The 17,700-nt window shown below is 33.0% G+C and overlaps 3 protein-coding genes and 1 long non-coding RNA gene across 5 annotated transcripts; 3 read left to right on the top strand and 1 right to left on the bottom strand.

The window, feature by feature from the left end:
* The first annotated feature begins 1,039 nt into the window (after window positions 1-1,039).
* Window positions 1,040-5,231, top strand: LOC108463346 (uncharacterized). 2 transcript variants are annotated; one of them, XR_008277130.1, is made up of 6 exons: window positions 1,040-1,322; window positions 1,716-2,087; window positions 3,017-3,140; window positions 3,652-3,855; window positions 4,844-4,932; window positions 5,050-5,231. It is a non-coding gene; the product is annotated as an uncharacterized LOC108463346 (long non-coding RNA). The 2 variants fall into 2 exon arrangements; XR_008277129.1 differs by having other exon boundaries at window positions 1,041-1,322; window positions 3,730-3,855.
* A 1,142-nt stretch (window positions 5,232-6,373) lies between these two features.
* Window positions 6,374-8,637, top strand: LOC108464176 (ammonium transporter 2 member 4-like). The gene is made up of 3 exons (XM_017764322.2): window positions 6,374-6,961; window positions 7,052-7,337; window positions 7,997-8,637. Exons 1-3 carry the CDS (start codon window positions 6,374-6,376, stop codon window positions 8,548-8,550), a joined length of 1,428 nt encoding a protein of 475 aa, XP_017619811.1. The 3' UTR covers window positions 8,551-8,637.
* Window positions 8,638-10,757: 2,120 nt separating this feature from the next.
* Window positions 10,758-13,999, top strand: LOC108464178 (sec-independent protein translocase protein TATA, chloroplastic). The gene is made up of 2 exons (XM_017764325.2): window positions 10,758-11,291; window positions 13,746-13,999. Exons 1-2 carry the CDS (start codon window positions 10,953-10,955, stop codon window positions 13,878-13,880), a joined length of 474 nt encoding a protein of 157 aa, XP_017619814.1. The 5' UTR covers window positions 10,758-10,952; the 3' UTR covers window positions 13,881-13,999.
* Window positions 14,000-14,504: 505 nt separating this feature from the next.
* Window positions 14,505-15,874, bottom strand: LOC108464177 (auxin-induced protein 22B-like). Its single transcript, XM_017764323.2, has 3 exons — window positions 15,522-15,874; window positions 15,128-15,430; window positions 14,505-14,993 (listed from the first exon to the last, which is right to left on the bottom strand). The coding sequence occupies exons 1-3, from the start codon at window positions 15,716-15,718 to the stop codon at window positions 14,921-14,923; spliced, it is 573 nt and encodes a 190-aa protein (XP_017619812.1). The 5' UTR covers window positions 15,719-15,874; the 3' UTR covers window positions 14,505-14,920.
* Window positions 15,875-17,700: the final 1,826 nt, after the last annotated feature.

Raw genomic sequence — 17,700 nt, 5'->3', positions numbered from 1 at the left:
CCTAACAAGCCCTAAACACTAAACTATAACCCCTAAAACCCTAAACACTGCAATAGGTGCATTTTTAGTGGCGCTAGGTTATAAACGCTGCTATAAACACTAATCAATAACTCTTTAAACACCAAACCCTAAATCTCAAATCATAAACCCTTAAAACTCCAACCCCTAAACCCCAACCCTTAAACCCCAAGCCTTAAAACTAACCTCTAAACCCATAAACTATAGATCGTGAACTATAAACCCTAAACTATAAACCATAAATCATAAACTCTTAAACTGTAAACCCTAAAATCTAAAAAATAAATTTCATATGGATATTAAGTATATATATGTTCATGGTCTAGGATTTAGGGTTTATGGTTTAAGATTTAGGGTTTAATTTTTAGTGTTTAGGGGTAAATATGGTGAACTACTTAACTTGTATACATTGGATTTTTTATAATATAAATCTTAATAAGATAAATATAAATTATTATTTTTAAAAATATATATCAAAATGGGTTAAATCCCAAAAGCATACGTGAACAATAGTTTAGTGTGCAATTGTATACATGCATGAACTTTAATTTGATCCAGTTCTTGTAAATTATTAGCACAATTATATTGCATATATAAATATTTATATTTATTCAATATAAAATATATTGATGTATTTATACTTAAAAGAATAATACTTGTATTGCTTTGTCATTTTGTATTTTTTTTAATTCATCGATTCCATTTTATTTCTATTAAAGTTTCCTTTTGTGTTTTATATGTAAATTTAAAATTATAAAAATATTAAAAAATAAAATTTAAAAAATTAAAAATTAAAAATTAAAAATTAAAATTTAAAATTTAAAATAAAAACTTAAAAATTTAATATTTAATATTTTAATCCATATTTCAATTAAAAAATTCAATATTCAAAATTTAAAAAAATGATAAACTCAACACAAAAATTTTGAAAGAAAAAATAAAAAATGTTAAAAATAAAAAAAAATTAAAATTGAACAAAAATGGTGCTAAAAACGCCGCAAAAGATTAAGTTATAGTGGCGTTTTTTTTATGAAAACGCCGTAAAAGACCAATAATTTTTTATTACCCGCCTATTATTCCCTCTTCTTCCCATCTCTGTCGCGTGCCCTAAATCCCCAAAGTAAAAGTTTGTACTTAATTCTTTTTCCTTTTACTCTGAAAATTTGCCCCCAAATTTCCCATTTCCAACAACACCAAATGTCTGAGGACGACGAGAGGCAGCAATCTCTGCCGTCGGATCTTGAGTTCGTTGTAATGGCTTTTGCTTTTTTTTCCGACGCTTGATGGCCTTCTTCTCTGAATCTGTACGTTCTCTCTCCTTCCCCCCTTTTCTTTTCTTTTTTTTTTTTTTGCTTTGTTTTCTTTTCAAACATTTCATATCTTTAAAATTAAGGTTTTTAAATCTGTCTGATCTATTACATTGATGTTGTTTTGTTTGACTTATTGTATTTTCTTCTGGTTATGAACGGTTTCTAGTAGATCTGAAGCGATTCTCTTCTTATGATTTTTTTCTTCTTTTTCTTTTCCCTTTTCGTGAAGTACACATAAACATTACGTACAATGTTGTTTTGTTGATTGCATATTATGACTGTAAGATTCCCAACTTATCTTTTCTGAGATTTAGTTGCAGATTTGCTTATATGTGTGGTTTTTGCTGTTTGCTTGCATACATTTGTTAATCCGTGACTTGCCTGAAGGAATTGTCTTTGGAAACTTGGAATCATTCTTCTCGCGCATGCTGCATCGAATGGGCCAAGTTCTACCAGAGGCAACTGCAGTCTTCCTGATTAAACTCTTGTGAAGAACTAGACCCTGATAGGACAACTGATTTGAAATCCAAGTTCAAGCAATACCTAAATGTTGGACCGTTCATCCTTGCAACACAACCACCATCCGCTTCAGATCCATATGGTTGCCTGACATGGCTCGACAAGCAAAAACCTGCAACCGTGGTGTATATCAGCTTTGGATCAGTTGTGACCCCACCTCCAAATGAACTTGTTGCACTAGCAGAAGCAGTAGAGGCTAGCCAGGTTCCTTTTATATGGTCTCTTAGAGATAAATCAAAGGTACATCTGATTTTCGAGCATATTTTTAGTTTTCGTTAGTGTGTGGAATCATGAGGTTTATGTTTAAATTAATAATGTCTTTCTTATGTATTAAATAAATCACAAATTTCGGTTGCTAGTATCATTAATATGCGAATATTTGAAACAGTCTCAATTTTAATGTTGAGTTTGCTGATGAAAGATCAGAATAATTCTAATATTGTTTTGTCTTAGTTTTTTATTGTATTACCAAAAAAAAAGTCTTAACTTGATAAAAAATAACGAGGATTTGCATTTGAATTATTGACAATATATAAGTTTGTATATATCCAAATAAAAATTGCATGTTTTAATGTTAATAGAATGATCACAGCATTCTAAAATTCGAGAGAGACAGTAGGATGGGTGTTTTTCCTTTTGCCAGCAGCATTCATGTAGAAGTGAAACTCATGCTTTTTATTTATTTATTTTTATTTTTACTTCTCCCATTTTATGTTTTAGTTAATTAGCACTCGAATGAAACCAAAGCCGAAACCGATGTTGTGTATGATGATATTTATGGCTTGAAATTGCTTTAAGTTCTCTGATTTCTGAAGAGAAAAAGAAAAAAAAGACTGAATGTGATGTAATAGGGATTTACGCTGCTGATGTGCATTTTCTGATGTTCTTGTATCATTTTTTCCCTTTTTTTTTTATTTTTACCTTTTGGGGTTAGTTTTAGTTTTTACCACTCTGTTGTTTTTTGTTGAAGAGATATGTAGAATATTAACCATTTGATTTGAGAGATGACATTGTTAAAGCCCTGAGAATTGTACAAAGGCAATAGGACTTTGTATTTATGTAGGGAAATACCATTTTTATTTAAAGCATTTTTGCCAATCTTTTGTACGTAATTAAAGAGTGAGGTGTTTGAGGTTTATCATTCACTTTCATGTCTTGATAAAATATAGTTTGGGGTGGAATTGAGCAAAGGCTTCAGAACTGTGATTTTGAGTTGAGTTATGCATTGGCTTTCTCAAACGTTCTCGCCAGCAAAAGGAAATTACAAGGGAACAAGCAGTTCAAGATCTGACGGTAAGCTATGAGAGTTGTTCAAAGCTGGCCTTTCGGTCTAAATCTTGCCTTGATGATGTCTTATTTATGTATTCTTTTGTTTGATCAATTGGAGGTCTAGTCATACTTTGAATGCTTTTTTTTTATATTCAAACCTCTCCTACCATATTATAATCAAGTGTTCTTAAGTTGACAAATGAACTGTAAGAGCCCATTCTTGTTTATAATTTCTGTTGAGTTACATATAAATGATTTTTAAAATTGTGTTTATAACTTTTTAAAGTATTATATATATGTCAAATTCTGCTGTTTGTCATTGCACTGTGTTTATGTTACTGATTTAGTATTTATACTCTAATTTGGCTATTTTAATCGATTTTTCCTTTAAAAAATGAAATTTAGTTCTGACATTAAATTCCTTAAACTAAATTATATAATTTCAAAAATCTTATATGATAAATAAATTATATATAATGTTATGTCAATTTACTAGCTGATACGGTTTGTTGAGAAGGATTATTGTATTATACAGTTTGTTGAGAAGGATTATAAGTTAGCTGATACGGTTATTAGAGGGTTGTTGAAGTATTGGCCTTTGACTAATTGTCAGAAGGAAGTTCTCTTCCTCGGGGAACTTGAGGAAGTACTTGAAGCAACACAGTCTGTGGAGTTCCAACGATGTATGGTTCCGCTTTTCAGACAGATTGCACTTTGCCTCAATAGCTTACATTTCCAGGTAACTTTTAAGGCCTTTCTTTTGAATATTTGACTGATAGTATGCAAATTCCAGTAGTATGAGTAGTCAATCACCTCTGGGAACCAATAGTATTGTTAATTGTGGAATGTTGAACTATTGCTGGGATGTTAAGAACTTAGAATAAATCATACGATTACTTTTCTGATAACTTTCAAGGGCTTTTGTCTTTTGAAAATGTCACTATAACTCTGCTAATTTTAATTGCTTGAGTAGTAAATCACCTTTAGGAACCAATGCTATTCAGAATTCTGGAATGTTGAATTGTTACTAGGATGTGAAATTAAACCATATGATAATAATTAATTTTGATGCAATGTTGCCGGTTGTTAGCTTATGATTAAAAATTTATGGTACTTCATAATTTCTTGTGATTCTGAGTGTTGAACTGATACTGATTCATGAAGAATAACATTTGGCTCTTTAGGAAACTGCTGCAATGTGTGGCATACACCACTTTTTTCATTTCTGATTTGTTTTTGGGAAGTTGTCCCGCAGTATGGTCAAAGCATAAGAGGTGGCTATTAATGTCTATGCTCTGTCTTAATCCTTTAGCATGTGTAAGTTGGCAGCATTTACATCACTTTCTAAGTGTTTATGCTTCTGTTTCAACAGACTGAGTTTCCAAAATATTAGTTACTGGAATTAAAATATTCTAAATTGCCAGCTTTCTTGTTTCTAAGATAACTATTATCTATAATAGTGGAGAAACGTAATTTTTCTGTTTTACTGCACACTTAAGAACAACGGTTTGTACTTTTATCATCTTCATAGAAACAACCTTCATAGTAAGTAATGGACTGTGGTGATAGTTGAGACAATCCTCCTGAATTCTTAGCTTTCTGCACTAAATATTCAAGAAAGTTTTATCTGCTTGAGGTGATTTCAAGAAAGTAAGTACCCTACAGATTTGGCCAGTCTTTTTAGATGAGAACTTCATTAAAATTGTTTGTACCTTGATAAATTTCAGATCTAGGAGGCTTCTTTCAGCTGCCCATCATGGTTTTCATCTGGTCCTAGGAATTTGATTAAGCGTATTCTTGATCCAAACCCTCTTACGTAAATTTCAAATTCAATTCATCCTATGAAAATTTGTGATTACATGCAATCTTTGATCACAGTATAAGCTTTAGCGCGTGCATTTTGGTTGAAATTCTGCATGTTTTTTTTTGGCAGCGTATAACTATTCCTGAAATTCTACAAGATGAATGGTTCAAGAAAGGGTACAAGCCACCAAAATTTGAGCAAGATGAGGATGTAAATCTTGATGATAATATCTTATATTTTACATGGTTATGATTTAAGTCCTTATTTCGTTGATATCTTTATATTTAATCTAATTTTTATTATTTATTTTAGTTTTGATTCTAAATTTTTATTTTATTTTAATATTTTTAGTTAAAATTTTAATAGAAAATTTTTATATTTATATCATGGATATTATTCTTCTCAATATTTTGATAATGAATTTTAATTTTTTATATTTTCATGACTTTTATAATATTTTATTTTTTTAAATTTCATTACCTTTAGCGGCGTTTGTGGGAAAAGCGTCGCTAAAGGTCATGACCTATAGCGGCGTTTGTGGGAAAAGCGCCGCTAAAGGTCTTGACCTTTAGCGGCGTTTTTTTAAATAAACGCCACAAACTTTAGTGGCGCCGTCTACAGAGGCGTTTTTTGCGGCGCTTGTAAAAACGCCGCAAATAGTTAAAAGTGCCGCTAAAGACCTTAAAAAACGCCGCTAAAAGTCAATTTTGCTGTTGGAAGTTTTAGTTTTAAACCATTCTAAAGCATTTCAGAAAATATAAGGATGAGCTTGGAATTGATTGGAAAGCCTGTTTGATATTTCTCTTAACTCTTGGTCATTGTCATGCCAATTTTTTCCAGGACAATGAAACATAATACTAGATTTAATGGTAAATTAAAAAGACTAAACATTCAAATTTCATTGGCAAGAAATTTGAATGGTTGCCAGTAAACTTGACGCCAAGCCCAAGCCGGCACTGCAATGAAGAGGAACAAAAGGGTCATAATTTTTTTTATTAAAAGGTCACATCAATTCCTATGTAACTTACAAGTTGAAACCAGTGAAAAAGATATATGGAAAATCCTGCAAATATAATCCTTTAATTTAATCCGATATATATTTTTCGAATGAGGACATAATTTTAGAGGAAGTATAGATATCCGGATCCGAATCCGAAAGAACTAAAACTCGAGATTTATACATCCATTCTTTTGTTGGTTTTCCATGATCGGCTGTTTCCGGAGTCTTGGCAATTTGGATATTCCCTTGTCAGTGTCAAATTTCCACAAGTACCGAAGAAAATTGAAAGATGAAGCCAATTACTAGCCTGCATGGCCGGCCTCAAGGAACTACTATCAATGCAAGTAAATAAACATCACATCCCAAGCAAAAAGTTTACAAAACAGCTATAAACACCATTTTATTTCTCCTCAATTTAGACTTCATATTCATAACTTCAACTTTGATTTCCATATGGAGCTGCCTTCTAACCTTATACCAGATGAGGCAAGCCCTGAATGGATGAACAAAGGTGACAACGCATGGCAGCTAACAACAGCAACCCTGGTGGGCCTCCAAACCATCCCAGGCCTCGTCATCCTCTACGGAAGCATGGTGAAAAGGAAATGGGCTATCAACTCGGCTTTCATGGCGTTTTACGCCTTTGCTATGGTTCTCATATGTTGGGTAGGGTGGGGTTTCCGCATGTCATTCGGGGACAAACTCGTGTTTTTTCTAGGAAAACCGGGTGTTGCATTAGACGAGAAGTTCTTGCTAAAGAGGGCATTTGCGGGGTACTTGCCAACGGCGACGATGGTGTTTTTCCAGTCGGTATTCGCGGCGATCACGGTGGTTTTGATAGCCGGATCGCTTTTAGGTAGAATGAACTTTCGTGCATGGATATTGTTCGTGCCATTGTGGTTTACGTTTTCGTATACGATTGCAGCTTTTAGCATATGGTGTCCTCAAGGATGGTTGGCAAAGCTAGGCGTTATAGATTTCGCCGGCGGATTTGTTATTCACCTTTCGGCCGGAGTTGCTGGTTTCACTGCAGCTTTTTGGGTAAGAAAGCACTAATGTAGTGAGTAAAATGTTGGTTTAAAGGAAAGTATATTATATTACATTTTAAGGAATGAATTGATTTTGTTTCAGGTTGGTCCAAGGGCTGAAAAAGACAGGCGAAATTGCCCACCAAACAATGTAATATTGATGCTAGCAGGAGCAGGATTGCTTTGGATGGGGTGGAGTGGGTTCAATGGTGGAGCGCCATTTGTGGCAAGCACTGTTTCAGGTCTAGCTATACTTAACACTCACGTTTGCACTGCTACAAGCATCTTGACTTGGCTCCTTCTTGACAGTCTCTTCTTTGGAAAACCCTCTGTTCTTGGTGCCATACAAGGGATGATCACTGGCCTCGTTTGCATCACTTCAGCTGCAGGTACGTTTCACCTATATATATTACTCAGATTCGAATGTGTGTGAATGTGTAAGTTATGTTTGTCGGGCTTGCGTCTGAACTTTTTCTTGTATTTAATGGTTAAAAGGTGTAGATTTTTAGTATGTTATTCGCATGGATAGGTTTAAGTACTCGATACATGTATGTATTTGATTCAGTATGTTTAATTTGTTTTGGTATAATTATGCTTCCAATCCTTATATTTTTTTACATTTGAAATTTAATCTCTTAAAATTTTTCTTTAAAATAATTCCCAATTTAGAAAAACAAATCTTACAACCCTATATTTAAGATTTGTGTTTGCCTATTTACCCTCCCACATGTGTAATATTAGTTATATAACCATTCTTTTAAAACTTTGAAATGTTATATATTTCAATTTAAAGGAATTTCTTTGTTAATGTTAGTCATTGAACATCAATATTAAATGAGAAGTATAGAAAATTAAATTTTGAGATTAAAATTAAAGAGATTAAATTTTAAATAAGCAAAAGTATAAAAGTTGAAATTTTCTTCTATATATTCTAAGAATAGTTAGAAGATTTTATCTTATATTTATATCCTGAGAGGCTTTATATTTCATGAAAAATATTGAGTCGGAAAATATGGTTACTTAGGCATATTATATGACATTTTAACAGGGGTAGTTCAGTGTTGGGCAGCTATTATAATGGGAATAATCTCAGGAAGTGTACCATGGTACACAATGATGGTTCTCCATAACAAAGTTAAGCTATTGAAGTTGGTCGACGACCCCATCGCCATATTCCACACCCACGCCATCGCCGGTGGCCTTGGAGGCATTCTTACAGGTTTCTTTGCCGTCCCAAAGCTCTGCCGCCTTTTCTACATGGTGACGGACTGGGAAAAATACCTCGGCCTTGTTTATGGTCTGCAAAATGGTCGAACACCAGCTGGGTTTAAACAAATGGGGATTCAAATTGCTGCCATGGGGTTCGTGATCGTCTTGAATGTTGTTGTGACCAGCATTATTTGCTGGTTCATTGGGTTAATAGTTCCACTGAGGATGTCGGATGAAGAACTGGAAAATGGGGACGATGCGGTGCATGGGGAGGAAGCCTTTGCATTATGGCATGAGGGAGAGAGGTTAGTGGGTAGGAGGCATAATAATAAAGTGTATGATACACATGAGTTTTCGTTTGTAGAATCTAAAGGTGAAGTTCAAATGGTGTGACGATTTTTCTTGCCACCGACTCTATTTTTCACAGTTTTCATGCTTATTATTTTTATTAGACGGCATATTCAAATATAGATAAAGAGTATATTAAAAAAAAAAAGTTTCACTAAAATTTTTATGTTTATTTTATAGTTTTATTTAAAATTGTAGTTAATATCTAAGTATAAAATGTCTCACCATCTTTATTTTGTCAAATCACGATTTCATTACTTTCACTTCATCAAATTATTATTTCGTTAACCACCACCTTATCAACTATCTAAATTGCAAATGAATACATGGTGTTCCCTTGATTTATCTCCTCAAAAAAGGTGTTGGATATACTATTCTCTGTATGAATCACATGATATTCTACTTGATTCATATCAATCACATCATCACTTATTTAGAAAGTTATTTTTATTTTTAAATGGTCAATCATGATAAGATAAATACAAATTACTTATCAAAACTTAAGACTAAGGCGAGGTCACCTTCGCTTATAAATATTCATCCTTGGCCTTAGAAGGAAACTTCTTCTCTCTCTTCAACTCTCCGCATCTATGTCTTGTATATTTTCCTCTCCTTTCTCTTGTGGCTCTCAACATTTCATTACCGTGTGAATCACCATTTTTCACCCCCTTTTTTTGACCTCAATAATTTGATTTGATGAGAGTTTACAATATAACTCAGCCCAGTAAAAACATTCCTGAAAACCTACTACATCCATCAACTCAACTACATGGTCAAACTAGCAAACCTCATTCATGCATCATGAGCTAGTATAATCATCAACCTCCACACATTGCTGCATTTCGCCTTCTACCAAATACATGTTCAATACCAAAGTTCGATGAATAAATTGCCCAGAATCCTAATTCAAACCCAAATTAGTTCTTTGGGTAATTCTTGGAGTTTCAAGAGTAAATGAGAGTTCTAGAGAGACCAAATGATGCATAAGAACTTAGGACATGGACAACAATAGCAACAGTATTAAGAGCAACTCTGCCAAAATACCAAAAGTACAAGAGATTTGAGGGCATATATCATAGCCTATGATTCCAAACCTGGCATGATGAAGCAACTTCTTCTCTACATGCTCAAGATCACACTTATAGTCCCCACCCGGAATATCAACCACAATCGTTCTTTCCACGACAACAAGTAGGCTGGCACGATTAGATGTAAGCATTAAGAAGAGATATTCAGGCTTTAAGATCTAAAACAGGTGTTGATTTGCTAAAACCTTCAAATTCTCTAAAAATAGTGATATGTCTCATTCAATTTGCATCCTTTCCCAAAATATGGGGATCATCCCAAAAATAGTATTGTATTGTATGTAATGTAACCATTTCCTTAAATATTATTGTATGTAATATAGGTATTTTTTAAATATTATATTGTAATTAATGATTGGCTTAACTATTATTTTAATATTATAATGTATGATATATCAATTGTTGAAATTTTAGATTGTCACATAATAGAGTGTTTGATAAATAAAATTTTGGACATTTTTTAGTTGATTTGGGCACAAATGGAGGATTGGATAGTCAAATCCTCTAATAGCTAATATCTTTGTTATTTTCATAAATTGTGATGGACAAATGACGATGCATATCATCGTTGAAACACCACCGACCACCGATAGGTTCTTTAGAAGAGTGGGTAGCTCTTATTTATGTATGTTGTATTGCTTTTGCGAGTGATTTTAGGGTTAGTTTTGCAATAACTCCTGTATGTTGTGCTTGACTTGTGATAGAGCTAATTGTCAACGTGCCATAGTGTTCTATTAATGCTGTAGCTAAAGCTTTTGTTGTGTTGATAGAGCTCATTCTTCAGCACGTATAGCGGGTGTTTGTTATTTTTTCATCGAATAGTATGATCTTATTCATGCAATGAATTAATGAATTTCCTTTAAAAAAAACTAAAGTATTATAAACAAATAAATAATTAACATGTCATGTCTTTATTTGTCATTTTATACATATCAACTTTTAACTATCAACTAAAATTTACCAAACACTTTTAAATAATTAATTAATAAAATTAATAATCAAATTGTGAAATTAGCCATTATAATTATAAACTATCAGTCAATTACCAAGTCAATATTCTTTTTATTTGTGTAGTAGGGAAATAAAACAATATAGGATATAAATTAAATAAAATTAATCGAATGTAATTCTTATTTTTCATCAAATTCATGCCAAGAGGATTACAACAGATAAAGTCAAATCCTAGATAAATACAGAGAACTGACCCTAATAAGTTCCCAACCTTACGCTTCCTGTTATCTGTTCTTCTTGATTTTTTTTTTTTACCTTTGCTCAAAACCTCAGATTCACACTCATAAACCTCCCTAATTCTTAGAAACACATCAATTTTCTTTGAATTTTAAGATCTTGACTGGGAATACCATGGAAATTACTTCTATAACTCTCTCTCTTGCAAGACCCCCAGTTGCACCTTCACTTCCTTTTTCTTCCTCTCAATCCAATTTTTTTAGTACCGGTAGCACCATTTCTTTGTTTAACAAAGCAAAATCTCACACCAAATCTGTTTCATTTGTTGTTGGTCGACCAAGGAGGGGGACAACAGCCGAGCCTGCTAAAAAGGGTCTTACTTGCAATGCTTTGTTTGGTCTTGGTGTGCCTGAACTTGTTGTTATTGCTGGAGTGGCTGCTCTTCTGTTTGGACCAAAGAAGTTGCCTGAAGTTGGGAAGAGTATTGGGAAAACTGTCAAGAGTTTTCAACAGGTTTGTTGATTTCCTTACCTGGGTTTTGCTTGATATGTCAAAAACTCAAGAAAATGATCGAGAATTTGAATCCTTTTTGTTTTGTTCAAAAAAAAAAGTTGGTTCTTTTGTTATTGGATTGTTGTGAAAATGGAGGCTTTGGTGTTTTTCACTGAGAAACTTTAGGAGAACAATAAAAAGGGAACCGGGTTTTTTACTTTTGTTATGTTGTCTTGATTGAGAGTCATATCTGACAGATAATTGAGCTAAGAGATGATCAATTTAATGTGTTCTTTTTTGTGAATTGTTTAATCGGGTTTTCAAATTCTGATTTTTTCCTAAATGTTCAACGTTTTTATTTGCATTTGTAAGTTATTTGGCATTTCTTGAATTAGTACTAAAGCTAGGGTCTACAAGCTTTGTTTCCCTGGAATAATTGCTGAAGTTTCATCCGTAAACCAATAGTAATGAGTCTTGAATTGATTTTAGATTCCTTACTGTAAAATTCATCAATTATAATCACCTTGAATACATTGGGGAACTATTGATAAATGAATGCAATATGCCCATGAAGTACCTATGTCACACACACCATGAGGATATGACTCTCAACCCTCCGAATACATGAAAACACTTAGAAAATTTAGAGTAACATCAGTATTAGCTTTGACTGTGTTCTTCATGGTGAACACCTTGTGTTTGTGGAAATTTATCCAGATAAGTATGGTCGATGGTTTAGTTTTACTGGTTTTCATGGATGATAATTGCATTAGTTTCTTATTGTTAAAAGCTAGGTTTGACTATGGTCAAATTCCGGTGGTTGCTAGTTTTACAACTTAGCAGTCTTCAGTGCCATATGCCGCTCTAGTGCAGCCGTCTCTTCTACAGGAAGTGTTTGAGTTTGATAGCAAAAGTTTGTAAGCGGTTGGTTTACACGTTATTTGTGAAGTCTTTATTTCAAACCCATATGAATCACATAGCCAGAATGAAATAATCAATAATACTAGAATACAATTTTTTCCTAAAACAAAGTATAATATAACTAGAATAGAATAATTATGCACTTTCTTTCTTGTGTTTTGTCAAAAAATGTAGGAAACCCGAGTGTAAAATAACTTTGTCCTTAGGGGTTTCGGGTTTAAGGTAAAACCAATCATGATTTACCAAAACAATTTCTTCTTAGGTTTTCAGATAACAAAATGTAAAGTTTTGATAAGTTTGGGTAAGTTTAGCAGGGGTGAAAGAATCCCTATTGACATTGTCATTTATCATGTTGGAAGCTTCACAATGGATTAATGTTGAAGCTAAATGTTTCCAGCTAACAAGGGACCGAGGCAGGTGCTTTCCACTTAAGCTAAATGCTAACATTCTTCGCTTCCCCAGGAAGTGGAGAGCTGAAATGAGAATCCTGCTAAATTATGACCTTCTCTTGTGATGTAACAATCCTAATTCAAACTGACATCACGTATGGTTCCTGTTAGTGAACTTTCTATTCTTATAGCTATGTTCTTTTGATAGAGTTACTCTGTGCCATCCTCAAACTTCATCATACCAGTCTTTTGCATTGCAATTGCTATATATATTATATTCAGTGAATTAATTTGAGAAAGACCTCTTTTCTTATCATCTTAACTTCAACATACTTTTCTTTGCTTCCAAATTCCAATTGCTAAAGCTTATCATTCTTTGTTTGGTCAAGTTAGGATGAGGGTGGATTTGTACTATGCCTGTTTTATTCCAAAATTTTAGTTTTAATGGGATAAATATGAAGAACATGCAACTAGATGATTGGAAATCTGAATTAGGTATAGCTTGCTTTACGTTCTTCTCATTTTCATGAAGGTTTTTTTTCGTTTGCTCAGTGAAAGGAATGTCATTTTCTTGTTCGGTAAGTGACGTGAATTAGAGATTGGTTATTTGTCTCAAATATCCTGAGAATCATTTCCTTTTAAACTGAATTCCGAAGAAATCTTTGTACAGCTCATGTTGAGATGATTCATTGAAAACGTTTTGGCAGCTCATGCCGAGTGTTCTAATGTCTCCTTGTTAGTGACTTGATTTAATTTTTCATGTGTGTGATTGCTCTTCTTAGACTTTGTTCATAGGCAATCATTTTGCAGTTTGCGAAGAACAGTTTACTCCCTGTAGGACATTATTCCACTTGTCAGTTTCTTTGTTATTCAGACTCTATGTTAGATACAAAGTATGCTTAATTTTCTCAAATTCTTTCCATGTATTTGGGGAGTCCTTGGAGGGTTATATATCCATACCAATGCCCAGATATTGTGCAAGATACGGATGTTGGGCATGGGTACTTCCAATTAGATTGTGCTGCCTTCACAATTACTAAAAAAATCTGTTCTTCTATGTTTGCCAAAGATATTTCAAGTAATATTTCTAATTCGATTTAGCCCTGCTTTGCTTACATTCTACATCATTGATAAAATTAAACCTAATAGTCCGTAAATTTTGCAGGCTGCGAAGGAGTTCGAGACTGAACTGAAAAAGGAGCCTGAGTCAATGACAGAGCAACCGAAGGAGAATACCACTGCTGTTAGTGAAGAGAAGAAACCAGATCTTGAGGTCTCTAGCTCAAAGGAAAGTGTATGAATTCCTAAAACCATCGTCTTGTTGGTGAAATTTCTCAATTCGTATGTCTGTTGTATCGATGAACATCGAACAAATAATTTTGAATGTAGATCAGTTATGTTAGTGATTGCTCAATTAAATGGTGAGATAATCTTTCAGTACATAGTTACCGGTGCATGTTTGTTTCAGACATCGATACAAACCAGTTCAAGTCCTCCAACTTCTCATCTTGCATGAGAGCTTGTTGAGTTGCTCGTATAAATTTTAAGGGATGAGGGAAAAAAAAAGATCAAAATCGACAATCGATTCGAATCTTCTCCCTGCAGAGCCTAAGAGCTCGTACAAGCACTCACCCATTCGTTCATGCTTCCATAAGTTTCTACCAACTCGGTGGGAGTTGAGCCGAATGAAGCGAAGATTAACAACCCTAAAAATGAATGAAGTATAACAGATGGATGCTAGTACAAGCTCGGACAGCTCCGAGCAGATGTCATAAAACCTATAAATACTCAACAAGCATGACCATCTTCCAAAAACTGACCTCAACAAACATGTATCTTTTTCCTCATTCAAATTATATCACACAATAGGAACCACAATTATTTTTTTTCCTGAACAAATCATCATATCTTAGACGTACTGAAATTTAAGAATTACTTTAAATCCCTTTTCTTCCTTACTTTTCTCTTTTTGAAAACATCTTACATCATTATATATATTAACTTTGAAATCCAAAGATTCCATCTTTCTTTTTTCCTCTTTCAAGAGTGATGGATAATGTAAATAAAGACCAAAGGCAAAAGAAGGATTTGATTTATAATATACATGAAAAAGAAAAAAAGGAAAACCATGTTATGAACTTCATATGTTTTCCTTTGTACAAATTCCACAAGGAAATTAGAAACATGCCAAAACTATACATGAAAATATATATTTTTTGGGTTATGCCTTGGACAACATCCTAAGATTAATCTTCTTTGTTGCTTAATCAACAAAGAAGAAAAAAAAAATGGGATCGTAATTTCTTCTTTGTATACCCTAAGCTGAAGGGCTATTTTTTTTCAAACACAACCCAAGCCTCTTGCTTCTGATCCTTTCATGATCCTCAGCTTTTTGCAAGAATTCGTGAACATCCTGTATTCAGGAAAAAAAAATCTATTAGATATAATTCTCGAATCTTACGCGCAGATCTTAAACATTTCGAGTCTAATCCAAAGTTTAATTCAGTTGGCTTATATAATTATTCTTGAGAAGAAAAAGGAACTTACTCCCATGGTACATCTCCGACCAACATCCAATCACCATCTTTATCTTCATAAGTGGGCACAAATTCTGATCCATTATATCCTTCCCTCTCTGAATATTCACCAGCTTTGAACTTGAACATCTCTTCCAAGGCCTTAAGCAATTCTGGGTACCCTTTAAACACCTTCAAATCTATCTTTCTAAGATAAGGAGCCCCGTCCATGCTCACTTTCACATATATCCCACTAATTTCACCCTCACTTTTCTTAGGTTGCAAGTTGTTTTTTCTGTAAGATCTGATCGGTGGCCACCCTACCACTTGTGCCCTGCAATATTATTACAATTACATGAGTGATTAACAAAAAAAAAAAAAAGGAATCTTTCATTTTTGGTCGAAATTAAAAAAAGATTGCTTACTTGGGGAGTGGAGCAGTTTCTTGGTCACAGTTTTTGGAAGCTGTGGCATTACTAGACATAGATTCTTCAGGCAAGGCTCTTTTGTTGTTGCTCCGAAGAGTTGCTGGCGTTTGGTTCTTAGCTGACTCGTCGGAGGATCCTGGTAAGCCTAGTCGGAGCTCGGTGGCATCAAGGTTGAGATCTTTCTCAAATGCCATAGTACCCTTAATTCCACTGTTTTTTTTTCTATAACTAAAGCTAGAAATTTAGCTCTAAGAGATTGAAAGCTTAGCTGAAAGATGATCAGTTCTTAGAGGAGAAAGAACATATGCATGTGTTTAGGCCTTGCGGAAATTCAATGGTATCTTTATAGATGGAAAGATTACGGTAAAAAAGGTAAAGGACATTTGTTTAGAAAATTAATGGCTAAAATAAATAAATAATTAATTAATTTTACCTTTTATCTTAATAAGCAATTGTATGTGTTGAAATTATGATTTTAGTGTTGAAATTTGAGGTTTAATTCATGTAATATAATATAATATATTTTTATTTTATTTTTATGATGTTATTAATTAATTTAAGTAATAGTTAATTAGTTTGGATAGATTTTTTTTAAAAACAGCTCCTCTAAATTAATAAAAGAATTAAATTAAATTAAATTGAAAATAAAATAATTAAATTATGTTAAATTAAAATATAAAAATTAAATTTCAAATTTAAGCATATGCGTATATTTTTGTTGCAATCAAGTGAAAATTTAATTCATAACTCATATTCAATTAAATTTTTAGTCTTTAAATAAATAAAATAATTTTTTTTAAAATTTTAAGTTGAAGATTAAAGAAATGATGTATTACACGTTACGCGTTCATAAAAAACAATGATTGAAGTTTATTATATTTTGAATTATAATTAAATTAAGATAAGTAGATGGCATTTAAATATTTTAATTAATATGTTAAACAGAAAATTTTAGTTGTTTAGGGCAAAGGTATCTTTTAGCACATGAAATTGGACATGTTGGGGCAGCTAAGGTGTTTGTAACATGAAACAGCATAATTGAGGCTGTTGTCTATAAATTATGGGGACAAGGTTGGGACAATGCTTAGCTGCCCACGTACATAGAACTTTGTGAAAATCAGAAAAAAGGATCAAACGGTTTCAAAGAATCCAGGAGAAGAATTCTGGAGCGTTTGATGTGATGACCAACTAAACTTGTTCACGGATTAATGATAGGGTCAAGCCATGACCTGAAATTGCTTGCCTCACAGCTGATTTGATGATCTGGTTGGGCGTTGAAAACCAATAGAATATTCTTCTATTAATTATACTTTTATAATTAAATTTTTTATAATAATATTTTTTTATATTCTTGTCATATCATCTCTTCCAAGTCGGAGAAGCTCTATCTTGTCAAACGCCATATCATGTAAATCTCTAAAGAAAAGAATTCATGTAAAAACTCATCAATCCATCACCTTCTCAAGCTTGATAACATTTCATCTAGTCATCTCACATTGAGTGCAACAGTGCTTGTAGTTGACATTTAGTCATTCTACCCTCTATACCTATAGTGTAGAGTGCTTGATGGTTGCGACTCATGCCTAGTCGACCCCCCTTCAACACCAAAGATGACACAAGATAAACATAGAAGAACTCGGGTACGTACTTGTAATATCAACACCTTACAACAACTCTCCCACCTTCCTAAACCTCCATCCTCAATGACTCTTAACACCATATACAGTGTGAACCACCACCATAACTATCCCTAACACCTTGTACTATATAATTGTTTTAAGAATTTTATTATTAAATAAAGTCTAATTCATATAACAAAGTCGTTAAATTTTATCATTATCTAAAAATTCTCTAAAGGACCCTTAGCACTTAAAACATTAACTAACATTTATGTTGTAATAGCTCAATTCGATTACTTCAAAAGTTGTCATCAAAATTACTTCAAAAGTTGTCATCAAAGCGTAGTCACAAATCAAGAAGACATCAACAATTATATTAAAAATTATTTTCAATCATTAATTATAACTTAATAAATTAGTAATAAACCATGTTAACGTTGAGTTGTTGGTACAACTAGAGATACATTTGGAACCCAAAAATAAAATTAATGAACTCAAGAATAGGTCATACAATTCAAAACCTCTTATGTTTACAGGATGTTGTTTAAAGAGTATTT

This window comes from Gossypium arboreum, chromosome 13 (assembly GCF_025698485.1).
Source record: "Gossypium arboreum isolate Shixiya-1 chromosome 13, ASM2569848v2, whole genome shotgun sequence".
Lineage (NCBI taxonomy): Eukaryota > Viridiplantae > Streptophyta > Magnoliopsida > Malvales > Malvaceae > Gossypium > Gossypium arboreum.
This window is presented reverse-complemented; position numbering and strand designations above follow the sequence as displayed.

Excerpts from the sequence above, each read along its gene's own strand:
- LOC108464176 (XM_017764322.2), top strand. The coding sequence starts at position 6,374 with ATGGAGCTGCCTTCTAACCTTATACCAGATGAGGCAAGCCCTGAATGG. Across the intron at positions 6,962-7,051 it reads GTTTCACTGCAGCTTTTTGG|GTTGGTCCAAGGGCTGAAAA; the intron begins GTAAGAAAGCAC and ends ATTTTGTTTCAG. Across the intron at positions 7,338-7,996 it reads TTGCATCACTTCAGCTGCAG|GGGTAGTTCAGTGTTGGGCA; the intron begins GTACGTTTCACC and ends ACATTTTAACAG.
- LOC108464178 (XM_017764325.2), top strand. The coding sequence starts at position 10,953 with ATGGAAATTACTTCTATAACTCTCTCTCTTGCAAGACCCCCAGTTGCA. Across the intron at positions 11,292-13,745 it reads CTGTCAAGAGTTTTCAACAG|GCTGCGAAGGAGTTCGAGAC; the intron begins GTTTGTTGATTT and ends TAAATTTTGCAG.
- LOC108464177 (XM_017764323.2), bottom strand. The coding sequence starts at position 15,718 with ATGGCATTTGAGAAAGATCTCAACCTTGATGCCACCGAGCTCCGACTA. Across the intron at positions 15,431-15,521 it reads GAAACTGCTCCACTCCCCAA|GGCACAAGTGGTAGGGTGGC; the intron begins GTAAGCAATCTT and ends ATAATATTGCAG. Across the intron at positions 14,994-15,127 it reads GTCGGAGATGTACCATGGGA|GATGTTCACGAATTCTTGCA; the intron begins GTAAGTTCCTTT and ends TCCTGAATACAG.